The 19,958-nt window shown below is 41.7% G+C and overlaps 1 protein-coding gene across 1 annotated transcript; it reads left to right on the top strand.

Moving 5' to 3' along the window:
- The first annotated feature begins 1,899 nt into the window (after positions 1-1,899).
- MMD (monocyte to macrophage differentiation associated) lies at positions 1,900-19,958 on the top strand. Its single transcript, XM_065647794.1, has 7 exons — positions 1,900-2,127; positions 8,303-8,384; positions 14,686-14,846; positions 15,155-15,229; positions 15,636-15,737; positions 16,553-16,622; positions 17,715-19,958. The coding sequence occupies exons 1-7, from the start codon at positions 2,099-2,101 to the stop codon at positions 17,913-17,915; spliced, it is 720 nt and encodes a 239-aa protein (XP_065503866.1). The 5' UTR covers positions 1,900-2,098; the 3' UTR covers positions 17,916-19,958.

Raw genomic sequence — 19,958 nt, 5'->3', positions numbered from 1 at the left:
TGGCACTTAATTTCTCATCACGGGTGGGAAAAGGAAGCTTTCAGCAAGTCCTGCCTATTAATTTGATATTCATTTGATAGATTTGTGCAACCCGAGACAATTTTACGATGCAGTGAAAACTACAGACCCCACTTTTGTGTCCTTACTTGCATAATCCTATGAAATCATTTGATGTCTGATTCAGAAATTATGTATGTCTGTGTGTGCCGAACGAATAGTCCAGGAGTACAAATTCTTCCATCCCTAGACAAGCAGACAGTGGCTGTGAAGGACCAGCAGGAAATTCTGCATGGGCAAAATTTGACCTAGAAATAATCCTTTTGGACTAACAGATAACATAAGCACTATGAAACTTTATTAGCAGCGACACTGTTAAATCAGATGACAGATTGTACCAACTTATTAACAGTGATACCTCACTGAGATTAATGGAAGCTTTTCTCAGGAACTCGCTTGGCTCTGCATTTCAGGAGCTCTCCTTTCCAGGAAAAAATCTCTACCCTTCCCTTTGTGCAAAGCTGAGCAACTGACTGTCTGCAGTGGCCTTCTGGCTCAGCCCCAGCTGTGCAGCAAACCCTTGCTGGAGACCAAAATCTGCAATTTGTACCAGAAGAGCTTATTCCATCCTGATGCTAGAGAAATCAAGGGGCAAGTCTTGCTGTGGCAGTTTACAAAGCTGTTACCACCTAATCGTTTGCTCTACTCCTGGCATGCAAGAAGAGTTTGTAAAAAGGACTGAGGGCCGTGAAAAGTCCCATTTAGCCTCCCTGATAGCCAAGTCGTGGTGCTCACGCTTCCTTCTGCTGTGGTGGACGTGGTTGTCCGTTTGGCTGGGGAGGTGACTTACAAACCACGGCAGCAGCGGCCAGCAGATCTCAGTCCTACCATAAAAAGATGTTGATGCCGGGTATAGTTTATTTGTCTAAACCGGTGGTTTGCTTTGGTGTGCCTATGCTAATCACTTTTGTTGAGGGCTGGGACCATTCAAAATCCCATTGTAAACAATATCCTAGATTAGAAGACAGATGATGCTTGAATAGAACTTAATATTATCCTAATTCATGACTGATTTGTGCTATACAAGGCAACGCCACATTCATCTTATGGAAACATGCCTGACAATCTTTTCACTCATGCAAAACAACCCCTGCTTGGAAAAGCTTGGTTTGAGTAGATAAGGTTATGGCTCAGGGCTGCGGGAAAGAGGAAGACAGCTAGCCAGGTTATCACGAGCAGTCTAGCCACTGTGACCTTGATTTAGAGCCAAGTAAATCGTTCCACGTGCAGCGTCGTGCGACAGCAGAGCCCTGGCTTTGCCGGAGCGCTGTGCGGTGCTGCCCTGGGCCACGCTGGGCAGGGCCACGGGTGAGGGCACCCAGGGTTGCAGCCTCTCTCAGCCCACGCCAAGTCCCTTGTGGAGGGGCTCTTTCAGCTTCTACAAGTTAAAAATCAGGCGTGTTGAAATCGCCAAGTCCTCGGCTATCTGCTTATTGGGGGGGAATGTGTTGAGGTGATGGCAACTCAACCACCGCGCCCTGGCGCTCGGTGCTGTTAAATCGCGGCCGCCCCTCCCAGGGCTGCGGGCAGAAGCTGGAGCTGCAGCCCCGGCCCTCGGGGAGCCCCCTCGGCGCCCCACATCGCTGCTGCTCCTGCTGTTTTTCTGCAAGCCCAGCTCGGCGCTTCCACCCCGAGCCCCCGGGAGAACCGTGGCCGCGGGGGCCCGGCCTCCGCCAGCGGCGGCTGCCGCCCCTCGCCCAGGGGTTCCGCACCGCCGGGCCGCCTCCCCGCCGCCACCCTCCGCTCCCTCCCGCCATTGCCGCGGCGGGGGCGGGCCCGGCCGCTGTGGGCGGGCAGGGGCGGAGGGACGCGCGGGCCGGGAGCCGCCGAGAAGCCGGTTAAAGCGGCCGCCCGCAGCCGCCCGCCCGGCTCCTGCGCCTCACCGACCGGCCGACGGACGGCGGCGGCCGTCGCTCCGCGCCGCGGCGGCTCGCACGCCAATGAGGGCCCGGACTCCGGCCCTCGCCGCCTCAGGAGCCGCCCGCAGCCTGCCGTCCCGACCCCCCGCCCGCAGCCCGGCCGGGGCGGGCGGCCCGGACCCATGCGGCGGCTCCCGGAGAGGTTCAGGAGGTGAGCTCGCTCCCGCCCCCGCCGCGGGTCCCCGTTTTCTTGGCGGCGGGGCCGCGCTGCTCCGCTCCCCGCGGCCGCCCGGAGGGATGGGACCTCCCGCCCGCCTCCGCGCTCCCCTCGCCGCGGTGCGGGCGCGCTGGGGCTGGGGCGGCCGAGCTCGGGGTCGGGCCGGGCTGGGGGTAGCCGAGATCAAATCGTTCCCCGCTGCTGAGGCGCCGGTCGCCATCGCCGGTGCCGAGCCGGGGGGGGTTGCAAAACCATCCGGCCGGGTTGTGAGGCGGGGTGGGGGGGGGACACTCTGCGTGTCTTTATTTATTTTGTTTGGTTGGTTCTTTCTTTCTTTTCCCCCCGTTTAAATGGGTGAAGGGTCACGCATCCGGCCGCGCTGCCTGCCCCGGCCCCGGCCGCGCCTCCCGACCTGTGGCTGCGGGGCCGGGCGGGCCGCGCCGGCTGTGCTGCGGCCCCGCGGCGCCGGGGCTCTTTGTTCGGGCGTCGTTCAGGGCGGGTCGAAGATGCTGCTCGTATTCACGGGGGGTCGGTTGGGTGGCGGTGCGGTCGAGGTTCCTGGGTAAACGTGTGCGTGTGGGTTTCAGGTACTTCATTGCTCCAAGTGCCGAGCAAGGCCGGTGACTGTTGAGTGAGGGTCTGTCTCCCAGGTGGGACCAGTTCCTGCCGTGGTTTCCCTCAGCAGGTACGCTGCTGTGGGGCCGCCATGCTCTCGTTTCACCAACTTGACCAAGAAACCAAAGTCTAGGTACTAAAAGGGACATAAAATTGAAAAAGAGAAAAACATGAGTGTGGTCAGCCCTGGTTCGTGTGGCGGCCCACGCCGCGGCTGGTGACCTGGCCCCGAGCTCAGGTGAGCTGCAGCACCGGCTGCGACTTCTGCTCCCTCCCCACGCCTCCCTTGAAATTTCGCCTTCCGTGCTTGCCAGAAGGTTGAGGCATCTTTTGGAAGGTCAGTGGGATGCACAGATGCTTTGTTTCCATCACCTAATCTATATATGATACCACAATTGTTAGTGGGTTCTCGGAGTATTGCAGATTTAATTTTATCTTTAGGGTCGTGCTGTAAGTACGTAAACCTTTACACAGCCTGTGATTTCACTGATATTTCCAAATAAGTGGTCTGCTTCGGATCTGAATTATTTCTGTGACTCAGTTGTTCGGCAATAGTAAAGGTTACGTGAACAGTTACAAACCATAACAAGATATTTTCTAATCCAGGAAGGAAGGTGCCTAGTCCAGAGGTATATGGCTCTATTTTGAACTGAATGGACTGAATTAATAAAGAAGTGTCTGCCGATTTGGTCAAAGAAAGCAAGCTTTTTATAAACCTATTTGTTTCTCTCCAAATCTTACCTAAGTGGTCATCATGAAAACGTAGTGCTGTTCTGGTTTGACCTGCTTGTGATTGTTGTGGTTTTGTTTTTCCTGTTGAAAACAAAGAGCATAGATCACATAAAAATTGCTTCCGTATCTGAATACGTAACCCCATTTAATGTGTGCTGCTGCTGGTTTAGTGGAGTTATCCTCACCTTGTTGCAGTTTCTCATATACTGTTATTGTGGCTTATTAGGTCTAAATGGTCTCTCCTGCTGCTGGAAAGCACAGGAAAAAAAGAAGATGCAAAAGGAGTGATGTGTTTTTTAAGCTGGTAAAAGGAAGTATGAGGCCTTTTGAGCTGAATAAAGGAAATGTACTTCCTGAAAAGACTAAAGAAGTCCAAATCTTTGAAGCTATTGTCAGTGCTTGCTGTTTGTATTGACATTTTACTTCATGCTTAAAAGAATAATTAATTCAGTTGATGGGAATCAAGACTAAGGCAAGATTTGAAAAGTGCTTTTCTCCTCTGTAGGTTGGGTTATAAGCTCTCTGTGATACCAGACAAATGGCACACAGATATGTGTAATCGATTTGGGATTTTATAGTTTATTTTTCTAAGTTGGGTTTGCATGCAAAGACAAAGCATGAAGAACCCTTGGATTTTTCTCCTCCTTTCTCTCCCAAATACTATGATCTCTTAATTCTGGAATCACTGTGAAACATACAGCATCTACTCCTTGGCAATGAATGGGAACTTAAGATCAGAGGTCTCTCACAAAGAATGGATTAATCCATATGTTTAAAATTTAAAATATTTGAAGTGTTTCAAGATTCAAGTTCAATTAGTACAAAGGGAGGGGTAAGAGTTTCTTCTCTCTGGGTTTAAATTGTCATTTCTCAATACCCCTTTTCCACTTACATTGGGAGTGTGGTCACCAAAGAAGGTTGTTTGCCTGCTGTGGAATTATGAAGCTTGGACTTCCTTGGCCTCAAGTAATTCCTGATCTTTAAGAACGTGTTTAAATTGTGAAAACGAACTGCTAACTCAGTTCAATGCGAAAGCATTCTGCTCGCATGGCTGCTTGCAAGTGGGTATTAGTCTGTTAATTTCAGAAATTTCACATTCTAATATTGAAGGAGTTAATATTTTATATTCTAGATCATGGATTGTCAGTATCTTAAATGGAGAAGTATTTATACATTCTTGTGAGATAATGCTGCACATCCTCTCACGAAATGACTCTGGTTTCACTAGAGTCCCTATTAAAGAACACGTTAGAGATTTGTTAGAGAATCGAAAGGTTTCACTTAAAGATGTTTCCTGTAAGTTGTGGTTCCTGTTCAGTGGGACCTTATCAGACTGTCCTGCGTTCGATAATAACCTTACTGGTTGTGTTATAGAGAGCATTTGCTTCGGCGTAAACAGCCTCTGAATGCTGTACAGGGTGTTTCTCAAAGATGGACCCAATTTCAAAGCAGTATATGATTCAGATTTCGTCCATCTTTTTGAAACACTGTGTATGTGAAGTTTCCACTTTCAGGAAAGTGAGATTGTATTTCACACAATTATCGTTTTCAGAAGAGGCAAACTTGACCCGCAGATAGGAGGAAAAACAATGGCCCTGTGTTGCAGTACTCACGTGGCAGAAAACAGAAAGCATTTGTTGGTGCTGCTGGTGTGGGTTTATTTATTTATTTATCTTTAAGAAAGAACAGAACAGGTTTTTGCCTCTAGACTGTCAATAAGTCTGCAACCAGATTCTTTTGCCTTTATAGTGCAATGTCATATATATATATATATATATATATATATAAAAATATATATTTTTAATATATATATATATAAAAATAAAACTATGGGAGTGTATGACTGTTTTAACTGTATGTCTCAAAATAATTTCTCCTGGTTTTGCTAAATACTTCAGTGCAGCTTCCCAAAGCAGCTGTTTTCAGACTTCAGGTCTGTTTCTGAAGGCATTAAACACGACCTGTTAAACTGAAAATTAAACAAACTCAAGGGAAGCATCGGTTGGAATTATTGCACTATTTGGCCACTTTTGAAATGATCCTTCCTCTAAAGTTCTTCCTGATAACACTTACGAATAGCGTTATATAAAGGCAAAGGGAAATAACCGAAGCTTTGCTGAGAATGTTGTGTGTGAGTGACCCGAGCAAACGTCTCCAGCGTTTGCTGCCTGGCTCTTGGTGCAGGTGCGTCAGATGGACAGAAAAATTAAATACTGGGGTGTTTTGAGATCCTTTTCTCTAAGGCAAAGTGTAACTCTGGCTCTTCTGCCAAAACACATTGGTGGTGGTGGTGTTAGTACAAACACCAGTCAAGCTTTCTGTTCACCAGCCATGTTACTAACCATTTTGTTGTTGTTTTAAATTAAATAATCAGAATTGAAACATTTATTAACAACAAAAAAGTTTGAGATGTTTTGTAAGTGTGAAGTTGTCTGAAACCCAATGCTTGTCGTTTTGCCAGCCTGAAGTTACCACACAGGTGAATATTTGCATCATTCCTGTGCTGACACAAACTAAGGGGAAAAAACCCTGACTCTTTGTGTAGATAACAGAAAGGATAGCTTTGTTAATGTCTTTATGTTCTCTCTTACTGCTAGTAATGGAGTCTTTAAATTAGTGAGAATAAGAAGCCCCAATAATAAATGGACTTTTCTGAAGTGTTTGTTCATAATTCTGTCTAAAATCTAACATTATTCCACATTCTGTTGTGACTGCTTTAGAAAGATCTAGGGTATTTTCTACCAAATAAATATAAGTGAAAATGGAAAAAAAAAAAAAGTAATCCTCTAATGGATCATAGAAAGTCCCATTAACAGGCTCCCTTAAACTATTTATAGGTTTTTAGATGATGGTAGTGTCTTATATTGAAATTTGGAACAACAGAAATTATAGAGCTAATACTGTGTATAAACTTATTCCTTTGAGTTCTTTAGTTTGGGGTGTTTGGGGGTTTTTTTAATTGCCTACTTCTTGTGAGGCTCCCAAGATACCACCATGGCCTTTGGGGAAATGTAATAATATTCTAGATGTCATCGGTGAAAGGTTTCCCATGACTTTGAATTGATGGAGTTGAGCAAGGACAGTCTAATCCTGGTCACCCAGCTGAGCCAACAGGTGCTTTTATTTTTAAACGTTTTCCTAACTTGGAAGCAGAACTGAGTAACTGAGTCTTCCATCTGGAGAGGATGCTGAGATGGTCTCTAGCAGCTGTACGGACCCATACAGACTGGGCGACAAAATAACATTCCAAACGTTCTGCGAGCCTGTGTGCAGGACTACAATGTCCTTATCCTCTTGGAGATGACAGCAAGGTGTCGTTTGTCACTGAGAAAAGAACTACGATTTTTAAACAATATATTAACTCCACTGTGTCATTCATTTGCTAACAACCATTTATACATGACGTCTGTGAATGGAATGCACATTTTTCATATCCTTTGTATTAGTAACAGTTGAAACTGGTTTTTGAAATTGCCACAATTTGGAGAGAGATCATGACGCTAGTTTTATCAATGCTGTTAAAAAAAATGGTTTTCTTGTCTGATTTAGTGAGTGATTTCTAAAGAAAGTGTCTTACATGCCAGAAATCTGGAACTGCTTACTCAAACTGTAAGGTTCTGTTTGGGGTTTTTGTTGTTTGTTTTTCCCTGGTTTGAGATAGGCCAATATTTTAGGGGTGTCATAAAATTAGGTCTGGTTTTGACTTAAACCAGGATGGACGTGTAGGTTTATATACAGGTGCCTTCTATAAATCCAGCTAACAAAGCTGCTCTCAGTTCTGAACATACAGACGTGCTCTGTATTTGTTGTGAAGCTGCTTCTGGCTTGTCAGATACCTGACTAATTGTCAGTGCATAGTTTTATAATAGTCTGGAGGAAACAGGAATTTATTAGTGAAAGAGAATCACTTTTGTGTGCTGGTGTAATGTACATGGTACCACACCTGGAGTAGTTCATAATTTTGGTTTGACTGGTTGCATATAAATGTGTGCTGTCTTTTAGAGGTTTGTATACACAGACTTAAATTGTGTAATTTCACAGAAACAACTCAAGTGCTTGGGTTTTTTTAGACTAGTTAAATGCAACATTTGTATTGGCAAGTTCTTCCAAAACCTTCTGAAGTTTCATCATACTTGGTTTGATTTGCATGGACTGTGTTTGCTGTGATTGTTTGTTTCTGAGGTAATGTTTGAAAATTCTTAGAGAAAAAGGTGGAATGTCTATCATAAGTCTGTTGAAATTTTTCCTCTTTGGGGTTAACCATTGGGGTCGCCTTCATCCCTGTGTAGCTTTGCTCATAGTTACAGACAGAAGATCGGATTAGCCTCAAAGGAAAATCAAACCATCTAATACTCCAAATATTGCTTGCAGTAGGAACTGAAAAGTCAATGTTCAAATTGGCTTATTCTGAGGTGTTATAGAACTGGAATATTGCTGTAGTTTCAGGAACTTAAGAGTAACCCTGGGCAGATATGATGAAGTCTATAATTCAAGGACAATTTGAGTCCATATTATGTAATTTAAATAGGAAATATCTCATTCTTCATCTGACCAAGCTGTTGGCAAAGAGGAGATCTGACTTCTGTATACAAGGTTTGGATGAAAAGATAACAAATACATGTTAAATAAATTTCTGTGAATGCCTGTCACAGTGGATGGTTAAGAGAACTTATCTGGGAGAACTTACAATTTAAGTAACAGTTACTTTTAACATATCTGTACTTACGATTTTTAACACTATTAGGTTGGATGTATTCCTTTGTGGCACTTTAAAGAGATTGTTTATTAACTTTCCTAAAAATACCTCTTTATTATTCAACAGGTTCATGAACCACCCAGCTCCAGCAAACAGCCGCTACAAACCCACTTGTTATGAACATGCTGCAAACTGTTATACACATGCAGTAAGTACATTTCCTTTTTTTTAATTAAATTTTTAAAATTAATTTAATTAAATTTTAATTTTTAAAAAAAGATGGTTTGGCAAATGTTTGTGCGTTTGGCTAGCACAATCTTTACCTTTGTCTGAGTATATTCCTATTTACAGCCTCTCTGGTTTTGTTATATAAGCTTCAGCTGTAACAGTCCAGAAAACCTAATGTTAATTAGGTGGCTGGTAATCACTAGTCCCTGTTCTGAATCTCTAGGAGCTCCAGATTCCTTTTCACCCCAGTAAGTTACATGTCTTAGATGTTTTTCTTCTCTCCCAGTCAAAAGATGGCTATGGTGAAATGAATATAGGTCTGTACTAGTTAGTCTTGCAAGGCAGTTTCCCAGTACTGTGCTCACATGGCATTGTGCAAATCATATACTGGATGTATATGAAAGATTTATTCATGTTAGAAGTGGAAGGCTTCATAAGACCGTGGGTATTAGCTAGAAGAGCTATAGTAGCTTAGTTCTGATACTGAATATCTGTGAATTAATTCTTTGAGAAATCTGCTATTTAGAAAGAGGCACTAATAATGTAGACAGCCCTACTAAAACTCCCAGTCTGTCCTTACTTCTGTTAGGTATGAATCCATACTAGATTTGAATAGACAGTATATGCAAAATAAGTAAAGCAGTCTTTTTTTTTTTAAATAATTGGGAAGTTTAATTTGCTGTCTGGCACTTTGAAAAGGACTTAAAAATGTGTTTGTTTGGTTTTTTAAGATAGCATTTGCCCTCTGATAAAAGCAGCCTGTGCCTCTCCTCAGTCCCTTGTTTAACTCCAAACATCTGAAGTATGTTTGACTTTGTCCTCAGTCTCTTATCTCCAGTGTGTCTGAGTGAGCTACAGGTACAAGTGATCAAGGTGGTGCACAGAACCCTTCAGTTCTGGAAAGAGCTCTGTTCTTAAAAATCCTTCTTGTATGTTTTATAAATACCCAGCGTACAGCTCGGTGTTGCTGGTAAAAACAGAATCACCTTGGTTTCCATATAGAAAAGCTGACTGAAGGGATGTGTTTTTAAGCTGGGGTCTCATATACAGCACTATGTAAATAAATGCTTATTTGTCTGGAGAATGAAGCAACATTCTGTTAGCACAAATATGTAGTTTATCTCATAATCCTTGTACAAATCCTGTTTACTCTGGCCACGAAGTCAGATTTCAAAATATCTGGCAGAAGTTGCTGTACTCCTTAGCAGTTCTGGCCTTCGTCTGGTTGAAAAACAGGCGTGTGGTATTGCTGCCTGTCAGCAGTGGGTTCCAGCCAAGGTGTCGTATCAGTATTTTCTGGTATGTTGCTGTTTGCTGGTGAAGCTACTTATTTCTGAACAGTCGAGCTATGTGCTAAAACCTACCATGAACTGCTGACAATTTGGGAATATGCAATGTTAACATACATTGTGGAAGAAAATGAAGTGTAGTGTAATAGAGGGATTGTCTCTCCTTAATTGAAACTGTATACAATAAATAACTTTCAATCAGAATTTAAAGCCTTGGAATAGGAATCTATTCTGGGAAAGCACGGTGGATTATACAGAAAAAGCTGAGAGGGATTCTTGGCTCTCCTTCATGTTACAGACTCTTGTACTAAATGATAGAAGATCAAGCAGTTGAGTCTTTACATTCTGAGATTACAGTCTGAGTTTTCAGTTAGACATTTATCTGATTTCTACAAAGCAGAGTTTAGCAATGGTTCTCCATATATTTTTTTTTTCAAAGCTTTATTCATAATTCAGAAAGTAGTCAGCCTGTGTTTTACGAGTGTGGCTGTATTGTAGGTATCCTATCTGGTTTTTGACTTAAAAATACACAGTCTGCTTATGCAGATGCTAAAATAAATAAATAAACCGAACGCCACCAAAACAATAAATGGGGTTACAGAGTCCCACGCATGTTTTGTTACAATACCTGAAAGCTAACTTGGTGTAGCATAGTAAGTTATCTTCCAATTTCTAACGAGCAAGGCTGTGTCTTGATCTTTTTAGCTTTAAATGAAGTGTTGAGTTTAGGTGCTGGGAGACAGGAAGGGCAGCTGAGCTGTTAAGTACAGCGACAGAAAAGACTGTTGTCTGTGTTCAGAACAGGAAGGAAACAGTGTATGAGAAAAGCAGGAGGCACAAGAATTTGAGTTCTAAGGTGAGCTAAATATAAGGCAGAGGTGGTGATTTTAGCATCGTGAAACTTTCTAGTGTACATAAAGTTAATCAGACAAAAGATATGCTCTGTTGCATTGAAACCTCAGAATTTAGGCATGGTGTGCTTTATCCTGCTCTAAAAGTTTCTTCCAACTGCCTTAAAAGGAGGAGCTATTCCTAAAATAAGTTACAGTCTCTCTATTCCAGACTTGGGTTGTGCAGTGCATGGAAAAAAGAAGAATAAATATTTTACAAATGAGGCTCGGAGCATTTACCAGGCCATTCGAGCATGGAAGAAGGAGTCATCAAAATTTCAGAAGGGTTCTTAGGATGAAAACGTTTCCATTCTCCCTGACCGACACTCGCGGTTTCTCCGCTCTGTGTGCGGCGCAGCCCGAGCTGGAGCCGGTCGCTGCACCTGCTTGTGTCCCTGTGCGAGGGGAGAATCGCGGACAGGGACGCGGGCCTTCGTGTTCCTTCTAAGTGCCACATGTCGTTTCGGCAGCTTTGTTGCTTTTTCCATTGTCTTCCTTCCCAAAGAGGAAGCGTAGGGACCATTTTTATGTTGCTCGTGCTTCCCTCTCTGTGAGATCATGACAATAACACCGTGCTTGGCTGCGGCGGCTTGTGCATCAAAGGTCATTGTTGCTGACTACATGACGTGCATCGCCTGGTGTGCAAAGAAAATAATTTAGTTTGGCGTGAGCGTTATACACAGAAGCAGATTTTTAAACCCACATATGGGAAGGATTTTCTACAGATAAAATACCAGCGTACCAGGATGCTAAGTAACCCCAGATAGATGGGGGAATCCCAGATCCTTTGCTGTAAGTTAGGAACCAGAGTGAGATTCCCTGCAGTGTGCCTGGGGTCACAGCTGGTTCAGCATCTTTATTTGTCCCTTATGGTGTTTTGCAGTGGCTGCAAAGTGGGGGTTGTGGTGGTCTCCTCTTAAAGATTCCTGCCTATAGCTGTAAATGAACACATTTTAATCCTTTGTCTTCCTCCTTATTGCAATGGGGTTTGTAACTTCATGCTCTCATTTTGTTCTGGCATTTCTCTACAAAACTTGGTGAAACTGTTGCCTAGTTTCCTGTTCTGTAAATCTCTCTACGAACCCCATTTGTGATTTTTAGCGCCTTCATTAATACTTGCTAAATCAGTAAATCAGAGTGTCATGGTTCTGGGTTTGTTCACATTATCTTAAGTTGCTGCTTTTGACGATATTTATTTGGAAGAGTTGCACTTCATGAGGAAATAAGCAAAACTTTTTGTGACTTGAAGCTATTTTTTTTTTTTTAATAGGAAAGCTGGCTCCTTGGAAATGCTCTGTCGTTGCTATAAATGACACAGCACAATCACACTCATTCTATTAGTTCTGATTCTTCGACTACTTTTTTGGTAAATAACCCCTCCTTTGAAAAGACTGATTGATTTCTTCTCCATTCTGAAGATTAAAATGCAGTTCTTGAGCTAGACATTTTTTAAAATGAACATGGGAAAATCTGCCTTGTTTTGTTGACTACAGTGTTATATTTCTTTCGTAAGATGGTTGTTAGATATAATGAAGTCCATTGTGTCATATGTTATCTGCCATGGCATTAGCATCTAAAGAACTTTTATCCAGTTGGCTTGGAACAGCAGGGTATCATTTCTGGATTTTGTCCGTAATCTAGCTATTTTTGGTCAGAAAAAGAGTAATAAAACATCTCTTGTTTAGTCTAACTGTTCCCATGATGCATATCAGGCACAGAGGGAAAGTGTTTCCAAATAGAATACTTAGGAAAAACAATAAATCCTTCTCAAATTAATATTAATATACTTCCCTGCGAGAAGAACAACCGTTCTTCAGAGCCAGGACAAGGCAGAAAAGAGATTAATTCAGGTCTTCATCCATGCACTCATCTGTAGCTGTATTCTTCATTCTGAAGGTGCAAAGGAAGAGGTGATAAGAAAATTTCTTATTTGTTTGAACCATATTACTTTATATACAATAATTACTGGGAAAAGTGATTGGCATCAGACTCCATTGGCCCATTTGAGCATTGCACATCATTGCTTAATTTGTGAAATATTTATTTTAGTGAACTAGTAAACAGCTGGGATATCTGTGTAAGAAAGGTGAGTTGTTCCGCGTAATACCTAAATCTAGTTTCCAAAGAGGTCTTTCTTACTATCAGATGGTCTCAATCAGAACCTCTGAGCAGCTGGTGCCCAGGCATTTAGCTGGGAATTAGTAGGAATTTGCTACTTTACCTACTACTTGTGTTCCTGATACTTGTGGGTACATAATCTCTCTGAAACCTTTTAGTTCTCTGTCAGGTTTAGTCAAAACTGCAGCGTGCACTAGAAATTGGGAAGAAAACTGATGAAAGTGGAGACAACAGGAGTCCACAGCTTAAAGAAACGTGGCTAAAAAGCTATTTCTGGAGCTTGGGATCTTCCTGGCTCCTGCCAAAGCCAAATGAAACAACTGCCACATCTAATCAGATCCTCGCTGTCTCAAGGGCTTCGGCCGCGCTTTGAGCTGCGTGCAGCCTGTGGAAAACAGGAGGGACTCATCTCCTGAGCAGGGATGCGCTTCAGCCTTCTGGAATGTGGGAAATGTCCAGCATTTGTATATGGAAATTTATGGTTTGTGCTAAACGAGAAGCTGGACTGGCAGACTATTTTAGGCCTTAAGGTGCATGAGGTGGACTTCCATGGTCTCATTACAAAACTCAAAGTGTTTTCACCTCTGGTCCAGATGTTGTGGATACAGGAATGCCATACTCTTCATTTCCATGGCTCTATAGCTTTTGGCTTAAATGTACTAAATTTTGCAAAAAGGAAGAAAATATAATACTAATGAAGCTACAGTTGGTGGACTTCGAAAAGCAGAAGTTAAAGCCACTTTTATTTTTATCACTCCGGATTAACCTGCCCTGCAGCTGTGATCAGAGCCTCGATTTCTGCCGCTCCGGGAGCAGATCGGGGCAGACGGCGCAGGCCAGACCAGAACTTGGCGCTCTCAGCTATCAAACCTGTCATGCAGAGTTTCCAGATTTGTTTAATCATTACTTGTTTCTGCCTTTATTGTTTAGCATGCGAGACTTGGGTTGAACTATGAAAAATTCAACATATGAAGCTTATTTACAATTCGAGTGAACCAATTCACATGTTAAGACACATCATAGGGCTTGGGAGGGAACTTGTGTAGTGTTTTTAACTTAAAAAGCTGACAAAGATACACATTCATAGTGGAAGGAGATGGGTAGAAATGTCTGAGCCAGCAGGTTCTTCTCTTTAAATACTTGTTGGACATGCCTTTTTTTTTTTTCCTCCTTTTTCCTAGTTCGTGTGTTTTGGTTTTGTTTGTTTCTGAATGAGACAAAGGTACATGATGTAATTTATTCTGGAAAGGAATGTAGTTTTAAATTGTATGAAGCCTGCAGCCCACTTCTTAAGTACTTCATGTGAGCATGTGGATTCCATCATGACGTTCTAACAGTGGTTGTTTGGGAAGATCTGAATTAAAGCTGCTTGAGAGGGAGGTGGTAAGGAAAACAGATTTGGATATGCTGCATTAAAAGAACATCATCTTTGTGCATTAAGAATCTATTCATAGAAGAAGTTTGCGGCTAATTTATTTATGATATCTAAAACCCAAGTTCTGCAAAGTCTTTGTGTAATTTTCTTGTGTTCTACTTAACTGCATACTTCTAAATCCAAAATGAAAAAATAAAGAATTTGGATTTATTTTGGTCTGTCCTGTGTTCTGCCTCTATGCACAAGAGGTGGTTTAGATCCAAGCTCCCCCAGGTGGTTTAGATCCAAGCCTAGAGTAAGATCAAAACCTTTTTTAAAACACAAAGCATGATGTGAAAGGAAAGACACTACTAAGACTTAGCAAATTCTTTTGTCTGATTTTGTGTCATGGCTGCAGGAGCTAATAACTGAGCTCACTGTCCATGCGAGGAGAGATTTATCACAAACAGGTATAAACTAGATGCCAGATATTGTCAAAATCTTGGTGCTTTTGTGTCAACGTAGACCTACATGCCATCAAATATCATACATATGGTCTTACGTGGTGTACAGAGTGTTGCCTGCCCTCCTGTTGCTTAAAGACTGAACAATGGCCTTTTGTTTTCGTAGCTCCTCATTGTTCCCGCGATCGTGGGCAGTGCCCTTCTCCACCGGCTCTCTGATGATCGATGGGAAAAGATAACGGCGTGGATGTACGGCATGGGGCTCTGCGCGCTCTTCATTGTCTCCACAGTATTTCATATCATTTCTTGGAAAAAGAGTCATCTAAGGTATCACTATAGCTCTTGTATGAGACATTTTATTGTAATGTCCTGTGATGTTTTCCCGTTGTTTCTCAACTGGTAAAAAACATGATTTTGTGGAAGGCTGGAGTGGTACCTTGTTCCGAATCATCAAAAACCACCTTTGACTCTGTTGGTACAAATAGCAAGCCAAGCTCTGCTGCCTTTCTGCAGGGAAAATATGTTTGTTTTTTTCTGTAGGCCCTGGTGGCTTTTAGTCCAAAGTGTGTCAGGAAACTGAGATGATACAAGAATCTTTCCAAAATCTGACTTGGTGACTTGTTCTCTCTCACTAGGACAATGGAACATTGCTTTCACATGTGTGACAGAATGATGATCTATGTCTTTATTGCGGCATCGTATGCACCATGGTAAGAAATCTGAAACGCAGCTTCAGAATCAAAGCGTTTTCCCATGTAAACATTTTAGCGTTGCAGCTTTCCAAAACCTGCAGGTATCTTCTCAGAGGCAATTGACCACATTCTGCATTGTGCAATGCAACAGAATGTAATCTCCTGGGATTTGCTGAACAGAAAGTAATAACAGAAAACAGCAGAAAGTAGTTTGTTTATATTCCATATACACCAGTTTATTCTTCCCTCACATCAATGCAAATGTGCCTTCTGCTTTTCTGTATATAGAATGTCCAAGCGTCTTCTCTCCTGTCATGCCTAAGTTGTAGCTCTGAAAATTTATTTTTGTCAAGCCCCACTACTCTTGTGGCAGTACAGTCCATTCATTGAGCGCTTTTGTCTTTTGAAACCTTTGTACCACCAGGTTAAATCTGCGTGAGCTGGGACCTCTGGCATCTCACATGCGTTGGTTTATCTGGCTGATGGCAGCTGGAGGGACCATTTATGTATTTCTATACCACGAAAAGTAAGAATTATTATTTGCATTTAACTTTAAATTGAAATTAAAAGGTGGGGGCTTTCTTGCATTCTGAGTGTTCCTATCCAGCCTTTCACACATTGAAATAAGAGCTTTGAAACAGCGGAAATATATGATGAGAATGATGCAAACTTACATCTTGTCAGAAGGTAATTGTATTCATGCTGTCATAACGTGTCTTTAGGCTACTTTATTGTCTTTTCATAAGGAGGTGGGAAGGAAAAGAGGGAAAAGTTTAAAAAAATTTAACTTCTGCTACAAGGAAGCAGGGGTGAAAGTGGGTAAGGTAAGAAGCTAGTTGAAATAATGACTTTCTTATGCCCTAATTTAATTGTAGCATCGTGTAAACTGCAACATTAAATTGGTTCTATATACTGATGTGTGTTGACTCCTGCTGCCTTTTTGTTTTTGTTGAGAGATGTGAGCCCTTGAGTTCCAGATCTGGATTCTTGAGTCTGTTTTCATTACTTATCTTCAGTGGTTTTTATTTTGGAGATGAGCTACTGAGGTTCTTGTCAAATAAGAAAATACAACTTGTCTCAATGTTTTATTCTCACTAGTACTTAATATAAATGAATGCATCTAGGCAGTGTTTACAGAAGGTATTGCTTGCAACTGTAGCATGCAAAGATAAATGCTACCTTTATTTTTGTTGTAAAACATTAGTTGTCTATCTGCATAGAGAGCTTTTTGAATAGTTTAATGGACCCATGCTAACATGAAATTTAAAATATTTTCTTTACTGTTGAAGGAAATGTTCTTTCTCTCATACACCTTAAATGACTCAAATTGTTCCTTTTTAGGTATAAGATTGTTGAGCTCTTTTTCTATTTAGCAATGGGATTTTCTCCTGCTCTGGTAGTGACATCCATGGTAAGGAATGTGACTATTAACATTACAAACACAAACTCTCCTTTTAGAACTTGCTTAAGTTCCAGTGCAATGTTCTTTCTTCTGAAAAGATGTTAATTTTAGTCCACCATAATTTTAAATGTTCTCTGCAGAAAAACCATATATAGCCAGTTATATCTTGGGTTTATAGTTTATATTCAATGAAGTGCTACCTTGTTTTTGTTGAATCTGGGACACTTACAAATTGCGAAAGAAGCTTTTTATTTAGGAAAGTGGAATGGACTTCTGATAACATGTTGTCCTTTGTTCTGGAATATGTGAGAGCTCTCTGGAAAATTTAATCGATTGATTCTGTGGTCTGGACCTAGATGGGGGAAGTAAATTGACTCTTGCTTTTTCCAAAATTACTTAGGGGCAGCAAAGCTAGAAGATTTTGTCTCTTACTGGAGGCTTCTTTTATCCTTGAAGCAGGGCAAAATTGAAAAGTTGACGAGTAGTTGAACTGTAGTAAACTGGTACACTTAATCTCTCAGCAGTTGGCATTTTTTTTTTTAAAAAAATGCCGTTTCTTGGTGCATCTGTAAAGCATCCTACTCCATCTTGTCCACCTCAAAACTATGACATTTATTTATACTTAGGCATTTAAAATAACTTTGAATAACCCTCTCTGCTGCTGATACAAATCTGCCACCTGTACAAGTGATGCCAGTTACAGCCCTTGACTGTTCCACGTGAATGTCGGGCTGCACCAAACCCTTGCTGGGTGCTTCCTCCAGCTCGTAGGAGTAGCATTAAACTCACGCTTAGACACAGTGATGTGGTTTGGTTTGGTTTGGTTTCCTCTGTGTTTGTCTCCTCTGTTAACGAGCATGAAGCAAAACATGAGAAATTCTTGAGTCATCACTTCTGTAGTGCTGTTGGGACATATAAATATATTATGACCTGTTTCACAAAGTGTAATATAAATATATAGGTATTGTCACTTTTCCATCTGTCATATCCAGGATGTGCTGTGTGGCTGCTTTTTTTTTTCCGGGGCAGAAAGCGCTTTGCGTAAAACACCCTTTCCTTCCTTTACACCCCAACCCCTGATCTTCCCTTGTGACTTGGCAGAGCAACACGGACGGACTTCAGGAGGTGGCCTGGGGCGGCCTGATCTACTGTCTGGGGGTGGTTTTCTTCAAGAGCGACGGCGTCATCCCCTTCGCCCACGCCATCTGGCACCTCTTCGTGGCCACCGCGGCCGCCGTGCATTACTACGCCATCTGGAAGTACCTTTACAGGAGTCCTGCAGACATAATCCGTCACTTGTGAGATATATAGCGAGATATATATATATATATAAAAGATAATCTGCACTTGGCCTCTGTAACAGTATTATTTGACTTAAGGAATTCGGGGAAGTTGGAAAATTGCACAAAAAAACCCCTCTGCACTGACTTTGGTAGTTCTCTGAACATGGTTACTGTGAACTGATGTTGTGTGTGTCCCGCAACTGCCCGTTGTATGGCGAGTGCTGTAAATAACCGAGATACTGTACTGCAGTACCAAGAGTCCATTCCATGTTGGTAGAACTGGCGACCTGATGTTTACAAGCAAATTTTGTATTCTAGGTTAATTTTACAATTTTTAACTACGTGAATTTTTCTAAATTAGTGATCCAAATGGTGAAGTCAGTGCAATAGTGAAAATGTAACTCTTGGTTTGAAATTGGTTTCTATCACCTTTCCACTAGCCGTTTATTAAACATGAATCACGAATAATCTACTTTTACCACCCATTATCTTGGTGTAATGTGACTTTTCTATAAAACTTTCGTGTTTTTTGTAAACTTTAAAAGTACGTTTATTGAGCTGAAAACACACAACTGTCATCTATGCAGTTACTCCTGTTGCAAAATCTTGCAAGAAATGGTTACATTCCACATACTGTACTGACAAGCAAACATTTTTACCTCTTCCAAAGGTTGTATTACAGTGTAATTGTAATAACCACTTTTACTGATAAAAATCAAAATGTGATCCTGCTGAGTTTTAACGTGATAGCATTCTACTCATCTCTAGTACCACTTTTAAAACAGCACCTTGATTTGGCTTTATCCAAATTGATTGGATATGAATGTTGATTGGAATGAAGTGCTTTAAAAGAAATAGTTAACACGAGTTTCTCCTCAATATTCCCAGTTCAGTCCGTGTTGCCGGTCAGGCAGCGGCTGGAGAAAAGCCGATTTACCCTGGGTTGGCAGGATGGTGGGAGGTGGGCAGCTGGTCCCCCGCTACCCAAACCCCTCAGCCGTTCCTCCAGAATACGTACGTGGATATCGGTGCTGTTATATTCCAGCTCGGATTTTCAAAGGGATTTAGATCAGCCAACAGAACCAGTTCCCATCAGCTTTTGCTGGGCTGGTTCTGTTTGAAACCCTGGTCAGAGCGATTTCCGACCGCCTTGGTCGCTGGTTCTTCCCAAGCGCAGCATTTCGGGGGAGCTTGGAGAACTTGTCGCTCTGGGGCCTGACACAGAGTGAAACTGGTATTTTTTCTTTGATAAACCCAAACGTGGTAGCAAGTGGCGACTGTAGAACATGTGCGTTAAATGACCAGATGTAGAAGAGTCATTGTAATACTGTTTGTCCAATAATTGTCCCACTATATAACGAATGTCTTATATTAAGATTGACTTTATCCTTTTTCTAATTTACTCAGTTTTTCATGTCAGTATTTAAAAACAAAACCGAAACGTGTTGCCTTTTTCAGATTTTGTTCTGGATATTGCCTGTCTGCAGACAATAAGTACCACGATAGGGAAGTTTTTCAAGGTACCGTTTAATATTGCACCTAGATTTGCCAGCGGTTTGCATATTTTTGAATATATACATTTGTATACAGAATTTACAAGAGGGACAAACTTTAAATTCAAGGCGTTGAGGAGGAATTGTTGTGTGGTGTGAAGTGATGAGAGAAATGGCACCACTGCAGCAGAGTAGTGAACTGCCCCAAAGGGAACAGCTGGGCAGGTAATTCTTTACAACAGTCTCGCACATCTGGATGCCTCAGTTTTTTAACATTGTGTCTATTTTAATATTTTCCACTTTTTGTGAGTTCATATATTTTGTTTAAATGCAGTACTGTTAAAACCACTAAAATACATGTAAAGGTTTTCTGTAGTCAAAAGTGAAACTATTGCTTGAATATGTTTGTTTTAATTTTAAGTTAATTTTTCATGGCATTGCTTTTTGGAGTGTTTGAAATGGTTTTTAAAAAATTTCAATTCGCCAAAACTATTTTTAATTACTGTATTCTAGTCGATATGAAATTGAATGTACTAGACTTAACAATAAACATTTTGTGCAATTTGGAA

The sequence above is a fragment of the Caloenas nicobarica genome, chromosome 18 (genome assembly GCF_036013445.1).
Source record: "Caloenas nicobarica isolate bCalNic1 chromosome 18, bCalNic1.hap1, whole genome shotgun sequence".
NCBI lineage: Eukaryota > Metazoa > Chordata > Aves > Columbiformes > Columbidae > Caloenas > Caloenas nicobarica.
The sequence above is the reverse complement of the archived record's forward strand: the minus strand, read 5'-3'. Positions and strand labels throughout refer to the sequence as shown.